This window comes from Theileria parva, chromosome 2 (assembly GCF_000165365.1).
Source record: "Theileria parva strain Muguga chromosome 2, complete sequence, whole genome shotgun sequence".
NCBI classification, from domain to species: Eukaryota; Apicomplexa; class Aconoidasida; order Piroplasmida; family Theileriidae; genus Theileria; species Theileria parva.
This window is the reverse complement of record NC_007345.1, coordinates 1420048-1442220: the sequence shown is the minus strand read 5'-3', so window position 1 is coordinate 1442220 and position 22173 is coordinate 1420048. Positions and strand designations below refer to the sequence as shown.

The following is a 22173-nucleotide window of genomic DNA, read 5'->3' as shown; positions in this document are numbered from 1 at the left end:
AATGGGGAAATGGCATTGGAAATAAATCTTAAAATGGCTATACCACAATAAATAAATCATATATTTGGGATAAGAATTTACATTAAAGTTAGTTATTACACTTTACTTTGAGACCATCAGTTTTACGAATTCTTCATAGTTGATCTTTCCATCTCCGTCTACATCAGCTTCTCTCAGCATCTCGTCGACTTCTTCGTCAGTTAGTCTTTCACCCAAGTTAGTCATTACGTGCCTGAGTTCCTGAGCGCTTATAAAGCCTAAACATTTCAGAGTTAATCTCATGAATGAAAAAACGGAGAACGTTTAATTAAATATATTTAAAACTGAATTATGAAAATGCTAATGATAAAAAAGAAACACAGACTAACCGTTTCCATCACGATCGAAGACCTTAAAAGCCTGAATGAGTTCCTCCTCAGTATCGCATTCTTTCATCTTACGGGCCATCAGGGTCAGAAACTCAGGAAAATCAATGGAACCTGAAATTAAATTATCAATAACTGTTTCATTGGGCTTAAACATGTAATAACTAGTTAAATTCAAGATAAAAATGAGAGTTTAGAAAACTGGTTAAAGGAATTAAAAACCACTCATCTAGAACTTATTAAGGTTGACATACCATTTGAGTTTGCATCAATCTCATTTATCATATCCTGCAATTCTGCTTCCGTTGGATTTTGGCCTAGAGATCTCATAATTGTCCCAAGTTCCTTCGAAGTTATGCCTAATTAATTTTAATGATATAATTTTTAAATGTGTGTAAATTAAATGTTATTAAACAGTAAGGAATCGATTTTAAACATTCGGGGAAATAGTGAATCGGAAATTATAAAAAATGAAAATGATATTTTAGTAAAAAATCTCAATTTATTTATAAAACACTGAGAAAACGTGAAAAAATATATGTATTTAAATCAAAACTAACTTCCATCTCCATCTTTGTCAAAAAGAGCAAAAGCCTCTTTAAATTCGGCAATTTGTTCCTCACTTAATTGATCAGCCATCTTCAACGAAGATTTAGAAAGTTTTTATAGTACAACTAAGTATAATTTTTAAGAGGGTTGATTATTTATACAGTGATCTAGTGTTGGAAAAAAATGTATCGAAACTATTTTGTCTAAGCGTATACACATTAGGGGGTAACAATATCAAGGGTGTGCAATAATTGTTATATATATTACATTTTATTCCCAATTTTCCTGCTCAAATAATTTAAAAATTATATGTTTTTAAAAATATATAAATATCAGGAAGGACTCTTTATTATTTAAGGGACTGTAAACAAGCTGAAAAATTTCAATGATCTCTAATTTCCTTATATTTTATTCCTTTAAACATAAATTATAAATAACTAAAGTTTCAAAAGCATGTTCGTCTTCAAACCTTTTACACCTTCTCCACGATTATTTATTTTCCAAAATTTTGTCCTCTATCAAGCCACTTCAAATAAATATTTGTCAATCATTTACCAAATTATTAAATAAATAATTAAAAATAATCTCTGTATATAATTTAGACTAGTGGAAAGATTAATTTCATAGTCTGGATCGGGTGTTTATTAATTTTAATTTTATAAATATATACGTTTATTATTTTGAAATCTTCTCATCAATTAAAAATCGTTATTATTTAAATATTTTATAAAATTATTTTCAAATTTTACTTTTTGATTTACCCTATGATCTTCTACACTATCACCTTGACTCATACTAGAAAAATCACATGAGATCGTGTTAAACATTATATTGCTTTATTTGATTTAATTTTTATTTCAATTTATTAAATAAACAAAAATTTACAAATGTCTCTTCATTTACTTAAATAACTGTTTAGTTCAAGCGTTCCTTACATAGATTCCAGAATGAAGCCAAAAATTTGAGTTAATTTATAAAACCAGTCATTTACCAAGTAAAAGGCTACTAAAATGAAAATTGTCGAGTTTCGAATGCCCATACCTCTCCAACTAAGTGTTAGTTCAAACATACTGAAAATTTTTATCATAGGACTACCAAAGGTGTTCAATCCACTTATTGATAGATGCAAGTCTTAGAGAAATGGAAGGTGGAAGCGGTTTGGAGATTTTTCGAAACGAAAAATTCAAATCCAACGGTTCTGTCGGATACTACACCGAAAAACGATACCATTTTGCTAAGTTCGTTCACTAACTCTTTTATAAATCAAATTTTCAGAAATTTGCCAAACTGGTTGCAGTCAATTTTAGGCTCTAAACTCACAATACTCACTGAGAAATCGTTAGTTTTAATTATTAACACAACTCATATTTTTAATGTAGGTGGAATCTCTTTCCGAAGCTATTCACTAGATATTATAATGAAGTGTTTCCAACTGCAGAATTCTCTCTTCAGACCGACCATATCGAATCTCTAAATATTTCAGAAAACGTTCTGAACCTGAACCTCCAGGACTTGAACAAAAGGCAGGTCATCTTTGTGGATTTAACTAAATTTAATAAATTGAAGGTATTTTAACTAACTAAACACCAAATTTTAGAACTATGACCCAAAATATGATATAACAAGGTTTAAATTTGGGAATTTTTTCCCAGTAAAAGGTGACTGGTATAACAATTCGGAATCTTCCGGGATTGTATCGTACAAGTTACTCAGACTAAACATTCCATACTTCGGACTGTTATCCTCTAAAATCGAGAGCTATATTATCACCTTTTTTTACGAGAGTTTGATTTACTACACATGTATGGGACTTTGTTCATTTGAGAAGTGGAATAAGTTGAGTTTGGAAAGTTTAAGGATTACGGAGGTCGACTGCTACGATAAGCTTAACGAGGCTTTTAAAAATTTATACTCTAAAAAACTTGATAAAAGTTTAAAACTGGAGCCTGTCAATGTACAAAAAGGTGCACCAATTACTATTCCCAAGGAGATTACAATGTCAAGCAATGATATTGTTGCTGTTCCAGAGCCGCCTTCACTAGAACCTCTTCCACAACCCACACCTACAGACCAGAATGAAGCTGATGTTGTCAAGACTGAAGTTGTAGAAGTTAAATCTGAGGTGGTTTCTGATAAGATACAAGTACCTCAACTAGATAAGGAAGCTATTTCCAGCTTAGTATCTGAAGGCGATCGCGCCGTATCATTATCAGAAACTAGAACCACAAGTTTGGATGAAAAATTAGTATTAATTGAGCAACTTGATGAGTTAACTCCAACAAACATCGAACTTGCAGGTCCAATTCCTGTGGTATCCTACGACGATTCTGAGTTTAAGGACGCAGTTGAAAACTTTGAAGATTTAGTAGATTCTGAAAATGAAGATTATGTTCCAAAATCAATTAGCACCAGTCTCTCAGAGGCGCACAAAATATCCACGCCCTTGTATTCCACACCTGTTTTGCGTTCTGATCAAACTATTGTAAAGAGTCTTAGCTGTGATCAGGCAACTCAAACTTCAGATACCACTGAATCTGCATCAGATGAGTCAGTAGATAAACGTGATCAATTGACTAGAGAAAGCGAAGTGATATCTGTGGAACTATCTGTGCCAAAGCCCAGTTTGGAGACAACCACTAAGAAGATCATTAGCACTGTTGGTGACACATCTCCCAGCAAGAGTTCGACGGTTTCAAGAAAAAAATCTGAAACTCCAGAAGACACTTTAATCTATGACATACCAATTACTTTTACGGGATATTTATATAAACTGGGAAGAGGGTTCTCATCGTGGTCCTGGAATCTGAGGTATATTATCGTATGTGGATTTAACTTGTATTACTTTGATCGTAAAAATGACACCAGGCCTAAAGATACTATTAATTTAAAGAATTCTAGGATTAGCTGGACTGGCACTCATATGAGTAGGCCCTTTGTTTTCAGTGTAACTACTAAGGATAAGATTGTTTATTACTGGTCTGCCGATGAGGAGGAGACTGTAAAGAGGTGGATTCTACTCCTTCAGGTTCTGTGCGAGGAATCTCCTCCATATATTGTTAAACAACTCGCCTATGAACTCACTTTCCATCAAAACAGCACTGAAGGTCTTACGAACTCCATAACTAAACTGTAAATTTTAACATGTAACATATTTTAATTTCATACACACATTTTAGTCATAAATACACGTATTTTATTACACACTTTGTATTATTTGTTAAAATATTTAAATATTTGAAAATTTAGAAATTTAAAATTAAGCTTGGAGGTGGTGAGTGTGTGGGTTCATGGAATAACCTTGAGTTCATACTCCAGGTTCAAAACTGACACACAATTTCCAGATTTCTAAAAATAAATTAAAATTTACCTAAGTTTATTTAAAATACCTCGTCGTATCCAACCCAGGATCCGTCCTCGAAAGTGACGTCATCGATGACATTGCCACTGTCACAAACCACCGAGTATCCTCCGTTAGGATTCCAGGACATTATATCCACACCACGGCAATCAAAGGCAACCAGGCACGAGTAATCGTTGTTGTATGGGAAAAAATCCCTAGTAACATCCTTCACATTGCGCAGTGTTATTGTCGCCTTTCTTCTGGATTCCTTAAAATTAACGCACAAATTCACCGAATTCCTGCTGTTTCCAGTATCCGCCAACTCCGACGCAGTTAGGGTTACGTTGTCCCTCTTTTCAAAGCCATCTGATTCCCTAAGGTTCAGGCTCCACACATGGTCGGGTCCAACCTTGACTTCAGAGGCGTTTTCCAATTCAGCTCTGACAAACAACCCTATTACTACCATAATATTTAATGAATACAAGAATTTGTTGAGATTATATGGTGTACGATATGGTGTTAAAAAAGTGAGGGATCCAGGCCCAAATGGGATACTTCCCGATGTGAATCTACAAATACAGTTGCATCCCACACCTCAGTCGGGAGCAGTGCAGAGGTAAAAAACAAATAACTTCTGAGTGCCCAGCTACACTTATGGAAGTAAATAGCTGCGATGTTCTTGGTCCTCTCCTTCCCGAATATTCTGCACAGGTTACTTAGAAGGTTCAAAAGGCTTGTTGAGTTGATAATCGAGTGATCTAAATTTTTTAAACATTATAAGCTTACCTAGGTGTAGGACCACGATGACAAACTTGTGATGGATGAACGCCTTTACACATCCCAGGATGTAGGACAGAGCGTATTCTGGGTTTGAGATATCATAATTTTTTGCATTTATTATCAAAACCGGTCTTTTTTGTGGATCTGTTCTCTGCCATTCTACGAATCTGCTGTCCTTCAACTTTGTGTAGACTGGAAGCTTTGAAATTGAGTAATACAGCTTCAAATAATATGAATATTCAGATTCCTTCTGTGTGCTATCAGAATCAGTTGAGACTCTAAGGCTCTCAGCCAAATTAATTACTGGCTTAGTTGATACAGTTTTAGAGCTGATTGTGTTAAACCCTTCTGATATCCTTATGTTCCTCTCTTCTGCTACTATCTCGCCATTCACATTACCGGTCGTAGCCAGATCAGCGCTCAGCAACTACATTATAATATGAAAGAAAGTAGTAAAATATTGTGAATCGTATCTAAAATCTCTTTAATTACCTCTTCGTAGTTTGTTCTAGGGAAATATCTCCTTAGAAGGTTGAATAAATCCTTGTTAGTCTCATTTTTATTCCCAATTACCTCCATGCAGTTATACGCTCCAATGCTACTTGCTGTAGAATCGTCACTGTAGCATGATTCCGAGGGCGTGTGTGAAATTAGGTAAATTTTACTAATTTTAGAAGACACTTCTGGCAGCTCAAGCCACCTCCTCAATGTTCTTAAGAGGGTATCTAGATACTGATAATCAGGATATACTACATCCTCTTCTATTGAAACTGGATATGCCAGAATCTCTATCCCCTTCTCTATTGCCACCTTTAGCGATTCCCTTATTGACATGTTTAATATGTTACTTGAGGCATCATGGTACTTTCTAGAGTATCTACAGATCATTGCGAAAATCACGTTTGTGCTTCCAACGTTGAACACCCGTGACAAATGTGACTCTCCTGACCTCATCCTGTGAACCTGATCTAATTCCAACTGGCCATTACTCTCTAAAAAACTCCATAAACACTGATAAAATATAACTAGGTGTAATGTGTATGTTCCTACGGGCTACTAGTCTTTTAACCAGTTTGGACTTGTACTTGTTTGGCTCCTCTAGAAAAATAGTCAAAGCCTCAACTTCCAGTCCCAAAAGGTCAGCGGAACCTACGTGAATCTTTCTATTTATCGATTCGTTCACTTGAAACTTGGGAACACTAGTCGCTGAAAATTACATTAATTCATACTTAATTAGACTAAAACTGATAATTAACCATTAGTGTATGAATATTTTGCTAAATTATGAGAAAAAAGACTTACACAGAGCAATCTCGTCATTTGGCAGTTTCACTGAGTTCCAAGATGGGATTGTTTCAGTAGAAATTTTATTTATTGGTACAACTTGATATTCATTATGCTCTTCTGGAAATGGATCATCAATTAAATCGGCTAATTCAGCAAATTCAGCCGCCAACCAGGTTACCGCCTCCACAATATCAGAATCCATAAGATTTAGAGTTATTTTTTTAAAAAATAGAAAATACCATATTAAAATTACAAAAATGTTGCATTATGAGAGAGAAATCTGGATAATGAGTCTGAATCCAGAAAGAAGCATGCAACACATCACATGCTACACACATGGAAACATGTTTTCAGGTGCAAAAGTACCTATGACCTTCTTAAGTTTTACCATTTGTTTTAAAAATAAAAGTGCTAATTTTAAAAGTTAATTATTGGAGAAAAGCAAAGGATATTGGTTATACTAAATTGACCAAAATTATTTTACAAAAGCTGACGATTGTCTATTATAAAATCGATAGGATTATTTTAAAATTTAAATAATTAAAAAAACTCAATATTTTACACAAAAATCATTCTCAAAGGAAGATTAAAATAAATTAGGTTATTCCCTGAATTAGAGGAATTTTACTTAAAAATGAACAGCAACCAATTAATTTCCCATTTAAAAAATAATTATACACAAATCTCACAAAATATATGAAAAAAATTTACTATTATTATCACATTATACACCTGTTTAACACTATTTTTTACATCTTTATTCTACACAATCATTCACATAATGTTTATTATTTTCGGATTTAATAGCAGATTAACTAAGATTTTCTTATATTTAAATTTCATTTTCACATTTTATATTTTTTATGTATCATTTTTTACCTTAAATATACCAAATGTTACCTCATTCAGGTTTCTTTACAATTCGTTTTACACAATTTTTCAGATTCCACTCCAACTATCGCAATATCGCAAAATTAAACCAGTTCCATATCTTCGGATCTAAGAAAAAGGGTTCCCGATTTGTGGAAGACGAAGGCGATACCGCTGTTTCCTTGGAGGTTTTGGACCAGTTACACACTGACTTCAAGACCAAGTTGAAATCCATAGAAGACCAAGTTAGGTCTGAACTCGCCAAAATCTCTGAACACAAAGCAGCGTACGTACACTCTAATTATGAACTTTTAGTCCGAGTTTGATTGGTCACATTTTCATCGAAACCGATGATGGAAAGAAGCAGCTACGCCACCTATCTTCTATAGTAAATAAGGGGAACTTTGAGCTGGTTGTCACTCCTTTATCAATGGATAACTTATATGACATATTCACCACTCTCTCCACTGAATTAACCGGCTACAACGTCAAATTAATCCAAAAGTTTATTAATATCTTTTATATTTTTTAGTGTTATTTCGGTCAACATTCCTCAAATGGGCGCTGACATCAAGTATTTTAATCAATTTTTAAAAAAATTTAGGAAAAAGTCCCAGGAAAACGTCAAGAGGATTATGAATCAGGGATTGGATCAAATTAGGTTTCGTATTTAAATTCTGATTTTTTTAGAATGGCGAGACAGAACACTATGAAAAAGTTAAAAAACTTGGAATCAGGGCTTAGTCAGGACATGGTCTTTAAACAAAAGGTATTTTAACTTGACAGCAAAGCTATTTAGTCACAAATTGAGAGTACTGTGAAGCCGTCAACAAGTAATGTAGAGAAAATGTGTAACGATAAACTTTCAGCTCTTAAGTAATATATTCACTCCGTTACATTATGTAATTTTGCAGACAAGTTTAGCCATTTGTTCCTTTTTAATACATTTACACCGATGAGCTGTAAAGTCAGCAACGCGTTCTCCGATACAGTCTTTCCATTACAAACCAAACTATACTCACTGTTTTCCTGTTTAATTTCTGGCAGATTTTCAGGCTTCACTGAAACGTTAAATATTCCGTAAGCTAAAACTGAAATGCTTCTAGGCCTTATCCGACTTATCTTCCCTAAGAATAAAAGTAGAAAGGGAAGTGTTACCTATAATAACATCTAACTTTGGAATAAAAGCCAACACCCTAAGTGATATTCTGAGAGAAACTAGGCCCTGGTAGTCTCCTGTAGTAAGATACCCGAGTGAATCCAGAGGAACAATATCTCCACAACTGATCCATACTCCAGAAAAATCGTCATTGTAACTTGAAAATTTTACTTTGATTTAAACTTACTGCATCAGAAAATTTGATAAATAAGCGTAAATACCACTGTTTACATTTCCCAAATACGATGGGTGGATCTGAACCACTCCCCTAAGTAAATATAAATAAAAAGCAAACACATACGTTGTTTTTAAAAACTCCAGGGAAGGAAGGGTTTCAATATATTGTTTGAAGGAGGGATCTTCAGATATTTCCCTGACGGATTGTAAAAACGTCTCAAGTTGAGATAGTATTCTTGTTTTATGCGACGATGAGTGTAAACACAGTGATATATCTGAAGGCAATTTTACAAAATTATTGGATAAAATTGTTGTATGACGTGGAATAGATAAAAATTGGACAAGAAACTTACCATTATTACACTTTTCAACAGACTCTAATACGCTGTGTAAGGAGGCAGGCTTAGATTCTATGACTTTCCAGGAAAACTGCGCCATTCATCTTCATACATGAACATGAAATTTTAACACACAAATTTAAAATATTTTACAAATTAATATAATGTGAAATCAGAAAATTTCTCAACAACAGCTCTATATGTATCAGGCACATATATTAGGATGAAGATCAAGATTTTTAATTTAATTTTATATTTATATTTATTTTAATTATATGTAATATATTTTTTAATCAAAAATGAAGTCTTCTAAAAAGAATCGCAGGATGAAAAGGTCGAAGGCCCAGCCTTTTCCGGCATTCAAATCTTCGACCGCTACTACGAATCCTTATAGAGCTCCTCCCAAGGGTTTAAAGGAAGGTATAGAATTTATAAAATTTAATAATATTTTTAGGCCAATACAGGACTAAAGGTACAATTAAAAGGCTGAACATGTACAAGGAGAAACCTAATTTTTCAAAAATGAAAGCTAAAACCTTAGATCCGGCAAGAATTAACCCAGACAGAAGATGGTTCGGAAACACGAGAGTTTTGACACAGGAACAAATGACGAATTTTAGAAACGAACTGGGCTCTGTTAAGGATGATCCAAGAACGTATGTTACTATTATTATAATCACGCTTTAGGCACATTATCAAGAGGAGTAAATTACCTATGTCTCTGCTTACAGACACTAATATTAAAATTGATAATTCTAAGATTTTATCCATTGAGTCACTGGAGGATACCTTTGGAAGGAAGAGTAGGCGCAAGAGACCGAAACTTCAAGTTTCCACAATAGAAGAGTTGGTTACTGATGTAAACTCTAGAGTTTATGATCGAGATAAAGACACGTCCCTGTCAATAATCGGTGACAATTTAACTGATGAGACTCCCAACGTGATTTTCAAAAAAGGCACTTCTAAGAGGATTTGGGGAGTAAGATTTTATTTACCAATTAATATAGTTTTTAATTTAATTTTAGGAGTTGTATAAGGTCATTGACTGTTCTGACGTGGTCGTTCAAGTGATTGATGCAAGAGATCCTATGGGAACGAGGTAAATTGATTAATACTCATTTTTTCCAGATGCCTGAGACTTGAAAATTATATGAAAAAACATAAAAGCAGTAAAGTTTTGATACTCTTGATGAATAAATGTGACTTGGTACCATCCTGGGTTACTGCAGCATGGATCAAGCACCTTAACAGAGAAATTACAACAGTGGCATTTCACGCATCAGTCAAAAACCCATTTGGAAAAAATACACTAATTCAACTATTAAAGTATTTTTTTTTATTTTTTAAAAAATTTTAGGCAGTATTCCCAGCTTTTCAAGGATAGGAAGCACTTTAGTGTGGGATTTATTGGATACCCAAATGTAGGAAAAAGTTCTGTTATCAACACCCTTAAAGGGAATAGAAGTTGTAAAACTGCCCCGATACCGGGTAAATTATTTCACAAAACAAACCATAATATGAAAGGTGATAATTTGATTAAATAGGTGAAACAAGAGTATGGCAATATGTTTGTTTGACAAAGAGAATCCACCTGATTGATTGCCCAGGAGTTACTCCATTTGAAGAGGGAGATGACACAGATAAGGTATTCTTTTTTAAAAGGCTTATTATTTTAGGTTCTAAAGGGAGCAATAAGAGTTGAAAGGATCCCAGATCCAGAAAATTACATAAACAAAGTCATAGAACTAGTCAAAAAGTAAGAAATTGTTGTTTTACTTGTAATTTGTAGGGATGGACTTGTACGAAGGTATGGAATCAAGGACTTTACAGAGGATAATTTCCTCGAACTAGTTGCAGCCAAATTTGGAAAGTTCAAAAAAGGCAAGGTCCCAGATATCTCAATTGCAGCAAGAATAGGTAAAAATCTATCCACTAATTCTTAAACAAAATTCCATAAACAGATGAAATCTTATTCTTAGTGCTCTACGACTTTCAAAGAGGAAGGCTGCCCTTTTACTGTGAACCGCCAAAGGAAGAAAGTAAAATAGATCCAACAGAAGATCTTAGAAAGGTACTAGTTCATTTATCTTTTAATTAATAACAAAATTTAGCATTTGGAGGAAATTGAAAACCTGTGTGTCCAACAGACTACTGAAATAGAGGCAGAAGATGTGGAAAATATCTGCAATTTAAAGGAATCCGATGAAGTTATAGAATATAATAAAGTTGAAGAATCCGATGAAGATGAAGAGGATGAAAATAGTGACAAATCGCAAGTGGAATCATACCCACATAACACACCTACTCAAATCCCCAATTTGGACTACAATTCCTTTCTAACATAATGTTTTAAATTGTTATAAATTAAAATGAAAATTTATAATGATAAATAACCCTATAAAATATCTGTTTCATGTAGTTATTTTCTTGTTTTTGATACCCGGTACCAATACATACATTAATATATGTGTTTAGGGATCAATTCTTTTGTATTAAGTGGTAAAACTTTTCATATATCACCAATTTATCGCATAAATAAAAGTAAATTTACACTTTTGTCCGGTTCTGATACCCTAAACACCGTTACGGAGCTAGTAGCACAGAGGTTTGACAAGAAAAAAGAAGAAATTGACCCAAATTCGGATTTCTACAAGGTATTCGTAATAATTGATTTAGAATTTAGGAGTTTGGGGCGGATACGCTGGATAAAGTGGAGCTGTTGATTCTGTTGGAGGACGAATTCGATTTGAACATACCAGATAACCACTTTAGGACACTTAAGTCAATTAAGGAAATTTCTAGGTACATTGACGGAAAACTACAGTTGAAAGATCGTATAAATTTAACCAGTCCAGAGTTAAATAACTGAAATTAAGTTATACTGTCGGATATGCCAGTAGTTTCGATACAAAGCGGTGGAGATGATGTTTCCGCAATAGTAGTAGACCCAGGCTTTGAGTCTATGAGGGTCGGAAACTGTCAAGAGGACTTTCCAAGAGAGTATATACCGAGTTTGGTGTATAGAGATTTTGACCAGCCAGCAAGTTCTAGGGAAAGTTGGAATATACTCTCACCAGTCAAGGTGCGACCGTTTGCTGAGATGAGAAGACTCCTTCATGTAAACAGGGACAATAATCTAGATCTTGACCCTTTTGTGTTTGAAAGACTATTAAGGTTCGGTATTGAAGGGCATGATCTCTTTCTGGACTTTGAAGATAACGGTAAATCAGTAAACAAGATAGGAGGGTTAGGACTGGACCCATCAATGCACCCAATTTTGGTGGTGGAACCGACAGCAGAAAGCAAACAATTCAGAGACTCATCGTTGGAAGTAATTTTTGAACAAATTGGAGCTTGCGCATCATATTTGGCAAAGAGAGCGGCCCTCACGGCATTTTCAGTTGGAAGATCATCAGCCCTAATTGTAGATATTGGAGCAGGTGGTTGTACAGTATCACCAGTCCATGAGGGCATTTCCTTACAGTCAACAATCCAGGACTCTCTAGTTGGTGGGAATACACTTGATTTACAACTCGCAAATTATCTGTACAACGATAACCACAGGTTGTTTGAACCCTCAAGTGATCCCTACAAGGAGTATTTAAGGCTTCAAACAGCCAAAGAACTCAGAGAAAAGTTCTGTTTTTATGATAATGTATCTGAAGATACTAACGCCACTGATGGTGCTAGTAACAGTCAACAGAATCAGGAGAATAGTGTTAGTTCAGGAAAGGCAAATCTTAACCATTTACACCATAACCAAAAAGATGTTAAAAATTTTAAGGACAAGAGTATGAAGTATAATTTACCAGACGGCACTGTAGTTAATATGGAAAAGTATGCTACCAGTGTTCCTGAGCTGCTTTTCAATCCATCAGGGTCAACAGTCTCAGAGTTCAATAATTTCAAGGGGATTGTTAACATGATAAATGACTGTATATTCGAGTCAGACGTCGATATAAGAAGAGAACTGCTGTCCTCGATTGTGATAGCCGGCGGATTTACTCTTACACACGGGATTATTCCAAGGCTTAATCATGAGCTCCTCAAAAGTACAATAGGTTCAATATCTAAATTTAAGCTTGTACATTCATCTTCGTATCTGGAGAAAAGGTTTTCAACATGGCTAGGAGGCTCAATTTTAGCTAGTCTGGGTCGCTTCCAACAGCTGTGGATCTCAAAATCTGAATACCAAGAACACGGAACCATTATTGCATATCGTAGATGCCACTAATCCCTAAATATACACATACATATTACTAAATTTTAATAGTGCCTATTATATATAAATAATCATAATTTTAAGTTTGGATATACAATTAAAACGACTCAGATGAGAACCCATTGCTTAGAGTTAAAGTAAGGGTTCAGAAATTAGAGGTAGGCGTCGGCCTAATATTTTGTGTATAAGGTAAAATTTAACATCCGTAATAGTTTCATACAAATGTTAAGGTATATTATTGTATAATTTACTAACATCTCATATGTTAGTATATATATAATCTCCTAAACATGTGAATTAAAATAATAAAAACGTACATTAAGTGATCTTAGAACCATGAATTAGAGTCATCACCTACGTCGAGTTCCCCACTAAGATTGTAACTTTTTGGAGCAGATTGAGTTGGTACTCCATTCGATGGTTTGGATAAAACTCGGGGATCAGTTAGAGGGAAAGTCGGGAATGTAAGGCTAGTTCCAGTGGGTAGTGAATTCAATGTATCGGGTTCATTTAGTGGAGCCGGTGGAGAATTTAGAAGTTCTTTAAACTTCTCAGCAACCTTAGTCTTACTATCCTTATTATCGGGGTCGACGTCTTCAGCAAATTTAAACTTGACATAGTCGCCTTGCTTAACAAAGTACCAGTGATGCGTTGGTTGTCTGTCAACATTGTCACATTGAGCCAATGCAAAAACAAATGGCACATGTTCGCCAACCTTATAATATACGAAATACTGAGCGAAAGGCAGTTTAAATCCAGTTTCCTTTACATGTCCCTGTAACTTGAAAAAAGGAAGAGTAAAGGTAGTGTTCTCAGTAGCCATGGAGTGCCTGTAAAGAAGGAACCCTTCAGGAACAGGACTTAATGGTGCATTTGGAGTAGGATCGTGGTAAAATTCAACAGAATCTACAAAACGGCCCCAATTCATGTGAGAGAACTTAGTATCTAGATCAAGTAGCAGAGCATTCTCGCGTAATTTAGATACTCTGTAGAACTGGTACAATTGGTAGTTGACTAAATCTGAAACTTCATGATCTTCCAACTTGTTTAGAGACATAAAGTAGAATTTCCACTCATTACCGCCTTGATATGCGTAGAAAGAGTGATTTAACTTGTTAGCTCCGCTCTCAGAGGCTTTCTGAACGAATTCCATTAGCACAGGGACTTTGGCATAGCGATCAGGTTCATTTCTGAAGTAGACATTTACTCTCACAACCCCGAAAAGAGGGAATCTAAAACCTGCATAGTTATTTTTGAAGTTAGTCACTTTTTCCAAAGTAAAGTTCGCAGCGTTTGAATCTCCCATGGTTAGCGATGGTGTAAAAGTAACCTTGACAAGGTTTAAATCTGGAAGAACATCAGCATCTCTATCTACAACCACATCTCCAAATGTAACACGGTCGTCTTGATTTAGATCAAGCCGGAAGGGATTAGTCAAGAGTGTCTTGGATTCATTTGAAAATTTGGTTAACATTTGGGTGAATTTTGGAAGTACTTCTGAGAATTCAGATAAATCTAGCCTTAGTTCAACTGAGCGCATGAGCTTGTAAAATTCTTGCAATTCAGTAGTCTTCACCCATTTGAGGTCCCTATTGACCCAGACGTGGTAAAACGCTTTATCAAGAGATCCAGAGTTTTCAAGGGGTGCAAACAATGCAAACATGAATGGGTTATTTGAATTCTTCTGGTAAAATACTGTTAGACCTGCGTATCCATCTGCAAGAGGTTCGAAAGGCGCAGCAAAATCTAAGGGAAATCCAGAAAGCCACAAGTCGTTCAACAAAAACTTTTGAAATTTCACTACACCAGTAGGAGTAGGAGTAGGAGCCTGTGCCTGAGGGGCAGCTGCGGAACGAGGTTCAGCATTTGATGGAGGAGCTTCAGCAGCTGGTGGAACAGCTTCAGCAGGTGAAGAAACTGAAACATCTTGACCGAGAGAAGCACTTAGAGCTCCGACAGCAGCAGCAACTTCAGGAGTAGGGTGAACCGGTGCATCAGCTTGACCAACAGCAGACATGACACGTTGTTGAGGAGCTGAAGCAGCAGAATGCAAAAAGTATGGCTTGTGATGTAGATAGAGCTCAAAGCCCTCACCGAGTTCTGGACCAACAGGTACTTTATAGGGAGCAAGAGGAACATTTAAAAATAAACCAGAGCCTGGTAATTCAGTCTTTACAGGTAATCCCAAGAGTGGATCGACAACTTTAAATTGTGGAGCAGAGGATTCACCAGACTCTGATACTGGCGGGGAATGAGGTCGGAGTAATTGAAGGAAAACCCTATCAACAGTAAAGTCTTCGTGTTTTGTTTTATACCACACTGAGGTTGCTGCACCAGTAACAACTGCCAAATCCAATGTTTTTCGTACTGCAAACGCCTTTTCAAGTTCAACCAATTTGTTGTTCACACCATTGTCACCTTCTGGTACGAAGAATGTCCAAGATCCTTCAGCGTTCAGATGATAATGGTAATGAGTATTCATCTGAGTACTTTCAGTTACAGTCGTTACAAGTACACCATCTGTACCAGCTACAGGTTTATAGTCGGATAATACTAAAACCAATGGTTTACCAAGTGACTTAGAAGAGTGAACCTTTAACATATAAAAACTCATGTCAACTGGAAGTCCATCAACTGAAAGATCAACTCCATTTAACCTAAGTTTAGCAACCTTGAATTTTAGACGAGTATAAACGTCATCTACCAAATTCGATGTTGAAGGTCTGTATCGATATGTTTTATAAGTTACAGAAAAAAATGCTGAGTTCTCTGAAGTTGAAGTCAAAGAAGTACGATAAGCAGTATTATTATAATATCTGTATTCAACTTTGAGTGGTTTCGACAATTCAAACACAAATGCATCATTTAACTTGTTATTTAAATCCTCAAGTTCCTCATCAAGATTCACAACATTGTGGGCGTTCCAACTATCGGCAGTTTTATCGAATGAAAAGAATTTAGGAGTTTTGTTATCGAAACCTAACTTCAACAGTAAAGGATTATCAGCCCAAGAATAAAATCCAAGAGAGCTTACTTTTCTTTTATTAACGGGAAGTGTAGAATAGTAAGAAACAGAATACATCCTGTCATTTAAAAAGAACTTGTCGAAAAGTGATTTAACACCTAAGAGAGAATGTCTTGAAAAGTTATAACCGTATGGGACATACTCAAATCTTTTTACAACCACAAACTTTCCCAAAGACACATAAGCGAAGAATAGTTTGTCAAAGTCTAAAGCTACCGGACGGAATGACCTTCTTGGTTTCCTTGCAGGGGCTGCAGTTGATAATGGAAGAACACTATTTGACGATCCAGAAACTCCATCTGCCCCAGTTGTTGCCTTCACAGTAGGCACGGCAGCAGCAGCTTCGGCACGAGGTGTTCCTGCTGCAGTAGACTGAGTTGAATCGGCTCCGCCGGCCCCTGCTTTAGTGCCAGCCATAGACTGGACGACAGAACCGGACAAAGCGGCGGTAACCTGAGCAACTTGACCAGTAGATTCAACATTTGATGTTTGTTGTCTCTCTTGCGAAGTTACAGTCCTCAAAACGCCTGTTCTTTGTTCTGATGCAGTTCCAGCACGGACTAGAGTGGTAGTTACTGCAGAGGTCGCAACTTGAACACCGGTTGTTCCTGAAGGTAGTTGAGCAGAACCAGTTTGAGCAGCGTTTGAAGCGGGTTGACCAGATGCACCGGCTTGAGCTGGTACAGTTGACTTTGGAGCAGGAAGTTCTGGCACAAGTTCAAACTCTGAAAGGAACTTATTGTAAAGCTGTGGAACCCATTCATCAGTAGACTTACCAAACAGCATCAAGTCATTAACAAGATAATCAAGGTACGATAGAACTGCAGTTGGCAAAACGAAGTCTGGAAGCCAAAATCCCTTTGCATCTACTGAAAAATGTCGGACTAGTCCGTCGTCAACAACCTCAACTAACAATGGGACAAGATCCTGGTAGAAGTAAACAGAAACGGATTTGGCCCTGACCAAAGGTAATTTGCTAAGAACTAATCCGCCAAACACCCATTTACCAGTGAGGAAACTTTCATTATTTGTCAACTTATGGACATACTTAGCGTAAGGATTAGTTGAGTGAAGCATTGTTTTGGTCACAGCAAGTTCGTTTAAACCATAAGTGCCATTTTTCTTGGCCAAATCCAACAAAACTGGGAGAGGATTTGTGAACGATTCAAGCTTAAGACGAAGGTGTCCAAGGTCCAACTTTTTTTCATCGGTATTCAGAAATACCCAATTTCCAGCACTTGTAGGATAGTAATAATGATAATGTTCCACCATAGCATTATTTTCCCCAGGTTCTGGAGCAGGTGATTTTGACAATAACTCTAGAAATACTGGAGAATAGAAATAGTCTGGACTATAAACTACTGCACGGTATACATTATTTTTTGGAAGTGGTAGATTCCACCGGGCAAAGTCAAATCCGTGATTCATGACCTTATCAAGTTTAACTCCAGTTTCATCAGAGAACAGGAGATATCCAACCATTTCCTCAGGGAGATCAAAATTCTCGTGTTTGTACTCAACCATTTGCAACTGAGTAGGCCGTCCAGTCATATGAGATTTAAGCCTTTTACCTAGATCTAATGTGACATGTGTGGTGTAGTAAGGTAGTAATACATCATGTAAACCAGCAACTGGGGTTTCATTAGTAACTAAAGGATCCAATAACTTGTTCCAAACATCTCCATTAGTCCAGAAATAATGCAATCTATCCTCAACATTTTTAGCAGTCCCCTTCTGGTCGGCGTGTTCAAGCTCTACGTGTACCGGTACTCCACTAAGCCAGTAAACTTTTGCAAGTTTAAATTTTAAAACTTTATTTACTAGTACTACACGTTTTCCATTAACCTCTAACAGCAAAGTCTTGAAAGAAGACTGATCAGACAATGTATGAGTCCAAACTTCGAACTTAGATTCAGGAAGTGAAGTATTATCTTTAGAAACAGTAACATTTTGATCAGTCTTACTATTATAATTGGCTTTCTTATCAAGTACTAAAGTGTGAACATTGGGTGAGTGATTAACCATAAATTTGAGTAAATTCAACAGACCCTCCTCATTCAACTTCGTTTTAGACTCAAGTAAAGTATGGACCAACCAACCAAAGTTAGGATCAGGGAAATACTGGAAGTAGTAATATCTAAGGGGACCATTCCTTGTATTATAAAGTGAACTTCCAACTTCCATAAGAAGAGGGAAATCTTGCAAATCAGTGACTACTCTTACAAAGTGGGTATATCCCAAATCGGGGACTTTGTATACAAATCTGCCCCACAGGTTAAAATTCATGAGCTTAAAAGTCGGCGAGAAAACTGAAGCCGAGCTATGAAGGTATGATTTAAAGGTTTGACCAACTAAACCTTGATCTACGACTTTCATAGCAAGGCCATTGGTGAAGTACCTCTCCCAATATCCAGCAGCAAGGCCCCCAGTCAACTCCACATCTGCGGAATAAGCGAAGTTCTTTCTTGCCATTGATAACAATTCAAATAGGGCTACGTCGTCAAGAGCATTAGTGGCTGTTTTCAGTGGAACCCATAAACCAGAATCTTTGCGACCGAAGTACTTGCTTGAGTTGGAGGTGGTCACATGAACAAACACAGGATAGGAATCATCCAACCAATATACGGTAAATTTAACAACCTTAAGAAGATCAAAACCTTTCAGGACTGTTCCCTTTTCTTTGAATGCTGTAACAAAAGGTGCAAAATCCTGAGTTTTTACAGGATCTGTACCAACTCTAACTTGCGGAACGTGAGTATATGTAGTATACTTATAGAAAGGCCTCGGGTTAAATGTTACCAAGAAATCAACAGCTTTTTTCTCTGTGGCTCCTTCGCCAACTGATCCCGTCGCAGGTTTAACCTTTACATCTTTTGAAAATACATACGGTAGTTTGTGAACAAGATCAACTTCAACGTAGAAATCAAGTGTTTCGTTTGCAGCAGTAAGCTTGGTCTTCAAAACTTCTACTTGGAGTGCAGCATCGGTTTTATCATGTGCAACCCATTGACCAGATGTATTAAAGAAGTAGTTATGACTTTGTTTAGTTGTAGATGAGGATTCAGATCCTTCAGTAGCAGGGGTAACAGTAGTTAGGGTAGCAAGAAAATAGACACCAAGAGGTACACCATCAGAATTTTGAAATACTTCCAGTTGTGTCATTGTGCCTTTAGGCATAACAACGTTTAGGGGAACATAGTTGTAGCTCAAAGATGGTACTGTAAATGGTTTATCCCGTGTTTCATCAGCGGATCTTGGTAGTTTGTGGACATATTTCTTAAATCCGGAAACACCATCAACATCTGATACAGAAACATCAACAGAAAAGCCGTATTTCTTATATGATTCTTTCATAGTAAGTTCAGGTGAGAAGCTAGATGAAGCTCTGTCTTTAACTTCCTTCAACTTTGCATATAATGTTTTCTCTGAAAGTTCGGCCAGTTCAAACTTTTTCCAGACCCCTTCAGAAGTATTTTCATAAAACAAATGCTTATTATCATGGGTGAATGCATTAAACACAACAGGGGCTTTCCAAAGAGTGTATACAGATAACCATTTTAAGTGTTGTGAATTAAGACCAGGAAGTTCAAGTGGAACAGAATCATACATTAGTGACTTGACCAAGAACGGGAACTTCTTAGAAAATGGAAGATAGGACAAATATGTGTATGACTCAAGACCAAGATACAAATCGTGGTAATCTAAAGCAAATGAATCGCTGTGCAATCCTGGAGCAAGCTCGAAATCATATTCATTGTCAAGACCATCTTCGACATCTAACATATATCCCAATAACTCTGAATCATCTGGAAGTTCGTCACTGTCATAATCAAAGAGCCACTTGTATTTGTTAAAGACGTACCAGACATATCTGGGATTGCTCACGGTCTTTAAAGCTAAAACATGGGGAACATCACCTTTTAAACCAACGAGTACAGATGAATAAGTAGATGACGTAGGAAGTCCATTAACATCTTCAGTACCTTTAAGAAACTTAGAAACAGTGAATTTCTGAGCAGTTTCTGGTACAGAGTGAGTATAAACGTTCCATTCACTGTTTAGTTGTTTGGAAGTAACATTCACAGAAGTTCCACCTGCAATATATGTTGACTTGGCTTGAAGGTTAAGTTCTAAAACAGGTCCAAGATCTTCAGAAACTTCATTTAAAAGGTTCCCAACCTGTTCTGCGGTTAAGTCGTTTGCTCCCTGAGGAAGAGGGTGCAATGACAATAAACCTGTTCCGTCACTTCTGAAATACCTTGGATCAGAGTTAGTTTTAACAACAGCAGGAACAGCTCCTCTGTAATAAACATGTACATTTCTAACAGCAGTATAATCAAGACCAGTTAACAGTTTACCGTTACAATTCAATGCAGATAACTTAACGTCATCAGTGAACTTGTGGGTAAGCCCTGTCAATCCTGGCTTAGACACCTCCATAGTAGATAGTGTTACTTGAACCTTTTCAGTACCAGCATCTCTAGGAAGTTCATAAGTAGTAGCCGAGCCACTCGTTAGTTTCCTACAAACATCCAATGAAGAAACTGTGTTTAATCTAGCTCTGACTGTATCCAGGTAGGATAAAAGAGACTTATTTGCTTCTGGAGTAAATAGAAGCCAAGAGGGCCTATTAACACTGTTAAGAAAATAGTGCATCGTTCCATCGTTTAAAAATAGCCTGATTCCAAGGGGGACATATTTATATACATAAACCTCAGCTTTTTTAAGAACTACATCCTTCAGTGTGAAATCTTCTGATTCCTCAGTCGTACCTTGTTTGATCCGAGCCAGTCTGAGTCCAAAGTCGAAACTTTTCAGCTTTCCAAGTGTGAATGGTGTAGAAAGTTCATGAACCATTTTATCGTACAGAGTTTGCCTTCTTGTATCAAGTGGTTCAGAAGTTACCACAACAGTAACAGGCCCGGATTTATAAGTGCCCACTGAATGTCCCACATCAAGAGTTACGGAACCAAGAGAAGCTTTTGAGGTCTCCAACATCTTATTTAAAGCTGCATTTGTATCAGAACCGGCGTTAGAATCCAATGCAGTCTTCTTCCACAGTCCAGTCTCACCATTATAAGCATAATAATTGGCAAATGCAACCTTTTGTTGGAGACTCTGAACAGGTTGTTGAACAGCCTGCTGGGGAGGTTGTTGTGAACCCTGAGGCTGCTGTCCAGCATCGGTTGAAGGAGCATTCTGTGGCTTAGGAGCTCCAGGTGCGCTACCTTCGAGTTTAAGAACAAGAGGATAATTCAGGAACCAGTAAACGGTAGCAGCTGATGCGCCTTCTTGTAAGTCAACGCCCTCAGATTTAACATCTTTCCCAGCTACAGATAATTTCTCAAACTTAAAAGGAGCGTTATTTTTAGCTTTGTGGACAAAAACCTCATAACCTTGAAAATTTGTAGAATCGGCTTTTGTGACAGTTAACAATTTGCCAACAGATAGATAATTATTCTTCGAGGAAACATCAACAACATATTTATCATTATCAGCAACAAGTTTCTTGTTATCGGCAACCAATTTCTTAAGTAGCGCGGCCGGAGTTTTAAGTTCAGGGCCTAGGAGAGCCTTGGTCCAAAAGCCAAATCCATTTGTAGTATAATAGACAAATTTATTACCAGAACCACCAGAAAGAGTTAAGTTCATCTCTAAAAGAAGAGGAACGTCATCAGAGAAATAAACTGAAAGTTCATTAAGTCTGACGACAGGCAAACCCATTTGAGGTGCCCCGGCATTCAAAAAAGAACCAACAAAATGGGATTTTCCTGTTGTAAATCTATGAGTGTACTTGGGGAAACCGGTGTTAGAATTGTCGGCAGCAGTTACTCTAACAAGAACATCGTTTGTAGTGTAAGTCATGTCATTACTGGAGGGTCTATTCCCCAAGTCCAGAACAAGAGGAACTCCTAGATTCTCTTTCAATACATTTAACTTAGCCCTAACAGTTGTGACAGTATCATTCAGCCAATTGTTGGTTTCAAAGTTATATGTTAAGTATTCTCGAGTACCCCCTTTAAGGTCGAATTCCACCAAAAGGGGCATATTATACCACCAA

The 22173-nt window shown here is 36.6% G+C and overlaps 11 protein-coding genes across 11 annotated transcripts; 5 read left to right on the top strand and 6 right to left on the bottom strand.

Annotated features, from left to right (window-relative positions):
• Positions 1 to 63: 63 nt before the first annotated feature.
• TpMuguga_02g00717 (EF hand family protein) lies at positions 64 to 1113 on the bottom strand. The gene is made up of 4 exons (XM_760191.2): positions 926 to 1113; positions 620 to 724; positions 369 to 479; positions 64 to 257 (listed from the first exon to the last, which is right to left on the bottom strand). The coding sequence occupies exons 1-4, from the start codon at positions 1002 to 1004 to the stop codon at positions 103 to 105; spliced, it is 450 nt and encodes a 149-aa protein (XP_765284.1). The 5' UTR covers positions 1005 to 1113; the 3' UTR covers positions 64 to 102.
• Positions 1114 to 1407: 294 nt separating this feature from the next.
• On the bottom strand, positions 1408 to 1741 carry TpMuguga_02g00716 (uncharacterized protein; the record flags this gene model as incomplete). The annotated part of the gene is made up of 2 exons (XM_061305450.1): positions 1408 to 1440; positions 1664 to 1741. The coding sequence occupies 2 exons, from the start codon at positions 1739 to 1741 to the stop codon at positions 1408 to 1410; spliced, it is 111 nt and encodes a 36-aa protein (XP_061161416.1).
• pitA (Phosphatidylinositol transfer family protein) lies at positions 1585 to 4086 on the top strand. The gene is made up of 5 exons (XM_061305449.1): positions 1585 to 1969; positions 2004 to 2152; positions 2190 to 2252; positions 2294 to 2480; positions 2512 to 4086. The coding sequence occupies exons 1-5, from the start codon at positions 1925 to 1927 to the stop codon at positions 4045 to 4047; spliced, it is 1980 nt and encodes a 659-aa protein (XP_061161415.1). The 5' UTR covers positions 1585 to 1924; the 3' UTR covers positions 4048 to 4086.
• A 38-nt stretch (positions 4087 to 4124) lies between these two features.
• TpMuguga_02g00714 (uncharacterized protein) lies at positions 4125 to 4720 on the bottom strand (the record flags this gene model as incomplete). Its single annotated transcript, XM_760188.2, has 2 exons — positions 4125 to 4259; positions 4301 to 4720. The coding sequence occupies 2 exons, from the start codon at positions 4718 to 4720 to the stop codon at positions 4200 to 4202; spliced, it is 480 nt and encodes a 159-aa protein (XP_765281.1). The 3' UTR covers positions 4125 to 4199.
• Positions 4721 to 4773: 53 nt separating this feature from the next.
• TpMuguga_02g02565 (Divergent CRAL/TRIO domain protein) lies at positions 4774 to 7014 on the bottom strand (the record flags this gene model as incomplete). Its single annotated transcript, XM_061305587.1, has 5 exons — positions 6337 to 7014; positions 6085 to 6240; positions 5527 to 6026; positions 5041 to 5461; positions 4774 to 5012 (listed from the first exon to the last, which is right to left on the bottom strand). The coding sequence occupies exons 1-5, from the start codon at positions 6521 to 6523 to the stop codon at positions 4774 to 4776; spliced, it is 1503 nt and encodes a 500-aa protein (XP_061162171.1). The 5' UTR covers positions 6524 to 7014.
• Positions 7015 to 7066: 52 nt separating this feature from the next.
• TpMuguga_02g02020 (Ribosome recycling factor family protein) lies at positions 7067 to 8087 on the top strand. The gene is made up of 7 exons (XM_061305510.1): positions 7067 to 7230; positions 7265 to 7477; positions 7507 to 7695; positions 7724 to 7765; positions 7796 to 7852; positions 7882 to 7960; positions 7991 to 8087. The coding sequence occupies exons 1-7, from the start codon at positions 7103 to 7105 to the stop codon at positions 8069 to 8071; spliced, it is 789 nt and encodes a 262-aa protein (XP_061162170.1). The 5' UTR covers positions 7067 to 7102; the 3' UTR covers positions 8072 to 8087.
• Positions 8055 to 9043, bottom strand: TpMuguga_02g00709 (SHS2 domain found in N terminus of Rpb7p/Rpc25p/MJ0397 family protein). Its single transcript, XM_061305448.1, has 5 exons — positions 8881 to 9043; positions 8652 to 8802; positions 8538 to 8618; positions 8350 to 8507; positions 8055 to 8318 (listed from the first exon to the last, which is right to left on the bottom strand). Exons 1-5 carry the CDS (start codon positions 8963 to 8965, stop codon positions 8077 to 8079), a joined length of 717 nt encoding a protein of 238 aa, XP_061161414.1. The 5' UTR covers positions 8966 to 9043; the 3' UTR covers positions 8055 to 8076.
• Positions 9044 to 9129: 86 nt separating this feature from the next.
• On the top strand, positions 9130 to 11210 carry GNL2 (NGP1NT (NUC091) domain protein; the record flags this gene model as incomplete). The annotated part of the gene is made up of 11 exons (XM_061305447.1): positions 9130 to 9285; positions 9320 to 9521; positions 9553 to 9844; positions 9891 to 9964; positions 9994 to 10191; positions 10223 to 10353; positions 10410 to 10510; positions 10542 to 10621; positions 10655 to 10782; positions 10845 to 10936; positions 10977 to 11210. Exons 1-11 carry the CDS (start codon positions 9165 to 9167, stop codon positions 11208 to 11210), a joined length of 1653 nt encoding a protein of 550 aa, XP_061161413.1. The 5' UTR covers positions 9130 to 9164.
• A 3-nt stretch (positions 11211 to 11213) lies between these two features.
• TpMuguga_02g00962 (Phosphopantetheine attachment site family protein) lies at positions 11214 to 11734 on the top strand (the record flags this gene model as incomplete). Its single annotated transcript, XM_760181.2, has 3 exons — positions 11214 to 11308; positions 11341 to 11519; positions 11549 to 11734. Exons 1-3 carry the CDS (start codon positions 11248 to 11250, stop codon positions 11732 to 11734), a joined length of 426 nt encoding a protein of 141 aa, XP_765274.1. The 5' UTR covers positions 11214 to 11247.
• A 21-nt stretch (positions 11735 to 11755) lies between these two features.
• On the top strand, positions 11756 to 13142 carry ARP4 (Actin family protein; the record flags this gene model as incomplete). Its single annotated transcript, XM_760180.2, has 1 exon — positions 11756 to 13142. The coding sequence occupies one exon, from the start codon at positions 11756 to 11758 to the stop codon at positions 13097 to 13099; it is 1344 nt and encodes a 447-aa protein (XP_765273.1). The 3' UTR covers positions 13100 to 13142.
• Positions 13143 to 13151: 9 nt separating this feature from the next.
• TpMuguga_02g00706 (uncharacterized protein) lies at positions 13152 to 22160 on the bottom strand (the record flags this gene model as incomplete). The annotated part of the gene is made up of 3 exons (XM_760179.2): positions 13152 to 13371; positions 13405 to 21336; positions 21376 to 22160. 2 exons carry the CDS (start codon positions 22158 to 22160, stop codon positions 13416 to 13418), a joined length of 8706 nt encoding a protein of 2901 aa, XP_765272.1. The 3' UTR covers positions 13152 to 13371; positions 13405 to 13415.
• Between the last annotated feature and the right edge of the window lie 13 nt (positions 22161 to 22173).

Bases quoted from the DNA above. Each gene is read 5' to 3' on its own strand.
- TpMuguga_02g00717 (XM_760191.2), bottom strand. From the start codon at position 1,004: ATGGCTGATCAATTAAGTGAGGAACAAATTGCCGAATTTAAAGAGGCT. The intron at 725-925 runs GTTAGTTTTGAT...AAAATTAATTAG, and splicing joins TGACAAAGATGGAGATGGAA to GCATAACTTCGAAGGAACTT. The intron at 480-619 runs GTATGTCAACCT...ATTTAATTTCAG, and splicing joins GATTGATGCAAACTCAAATG to GTTCCATTGATTTTCCTGAG.
- pitA (XM_061305449.1), top strand. From the start codon at position 1,925: ATGAAAATTGTCGAGTTTCGAATGCCCATACCTCTCCAACTAAGT. The intron at 1,970-2,003 runs GTTAGTTCAAAC...TTTTTATCATAG, and splicing joins CCATACCTCTCCAACTAAGT to GACTACCAAAGGTGTTCAAT. The intron at 2,253-2,293 runs GTTAGTTTTAAT...TTTTTAATGTAG, and splicing joins ACAATACTCACTGAGAAATC to GTGGAATCTCTTTCCGAAGC.
- TpMuguga_02g02020 (XM_061305510.1), top strand. From the start codon at position 7,103: ATGTTTATTATTTTCGGATTTAATAGCAGATTAACTAAGATTTTCTTA. The intron at 7,231-7,264 runs GTTTCTTTACAA...ACAATTTTTCAG, and splicing joins CCAAATGTTACCTCATTCAG to ATTCCACTCCAACTATCGCA. The intron at 7,853-7,881 runs GTTTCGTATTTA...TGATTTTTTTAG, and splicing joins CAGGGATTGGATCAAATTAG to AATGGCGAGACAGAACACTA.
- TpMuguga_02g00709 (XM_061305448.1), bottom strand. From the start codon at position 8,965: ATGGCGCAGTTTTCCTGGAAAGTCATAGAATCTAAGCCTGCCTCCTTA. The intron at 8,803-8,880 runs GTAAGTTTCTTG...AATTGCCTTCAG, and splicing joins TGTTGAAAAGTGTAATAATG to ATATATCACTGTGTTTACAC. The intron at 8,619-8,651 runs GTATGTGTTTGC...ATATTTACTTAG, and splicing joins CTGGAGTTTTTAAAAACAAC to GGGAGTGGTTCAGATCCACC.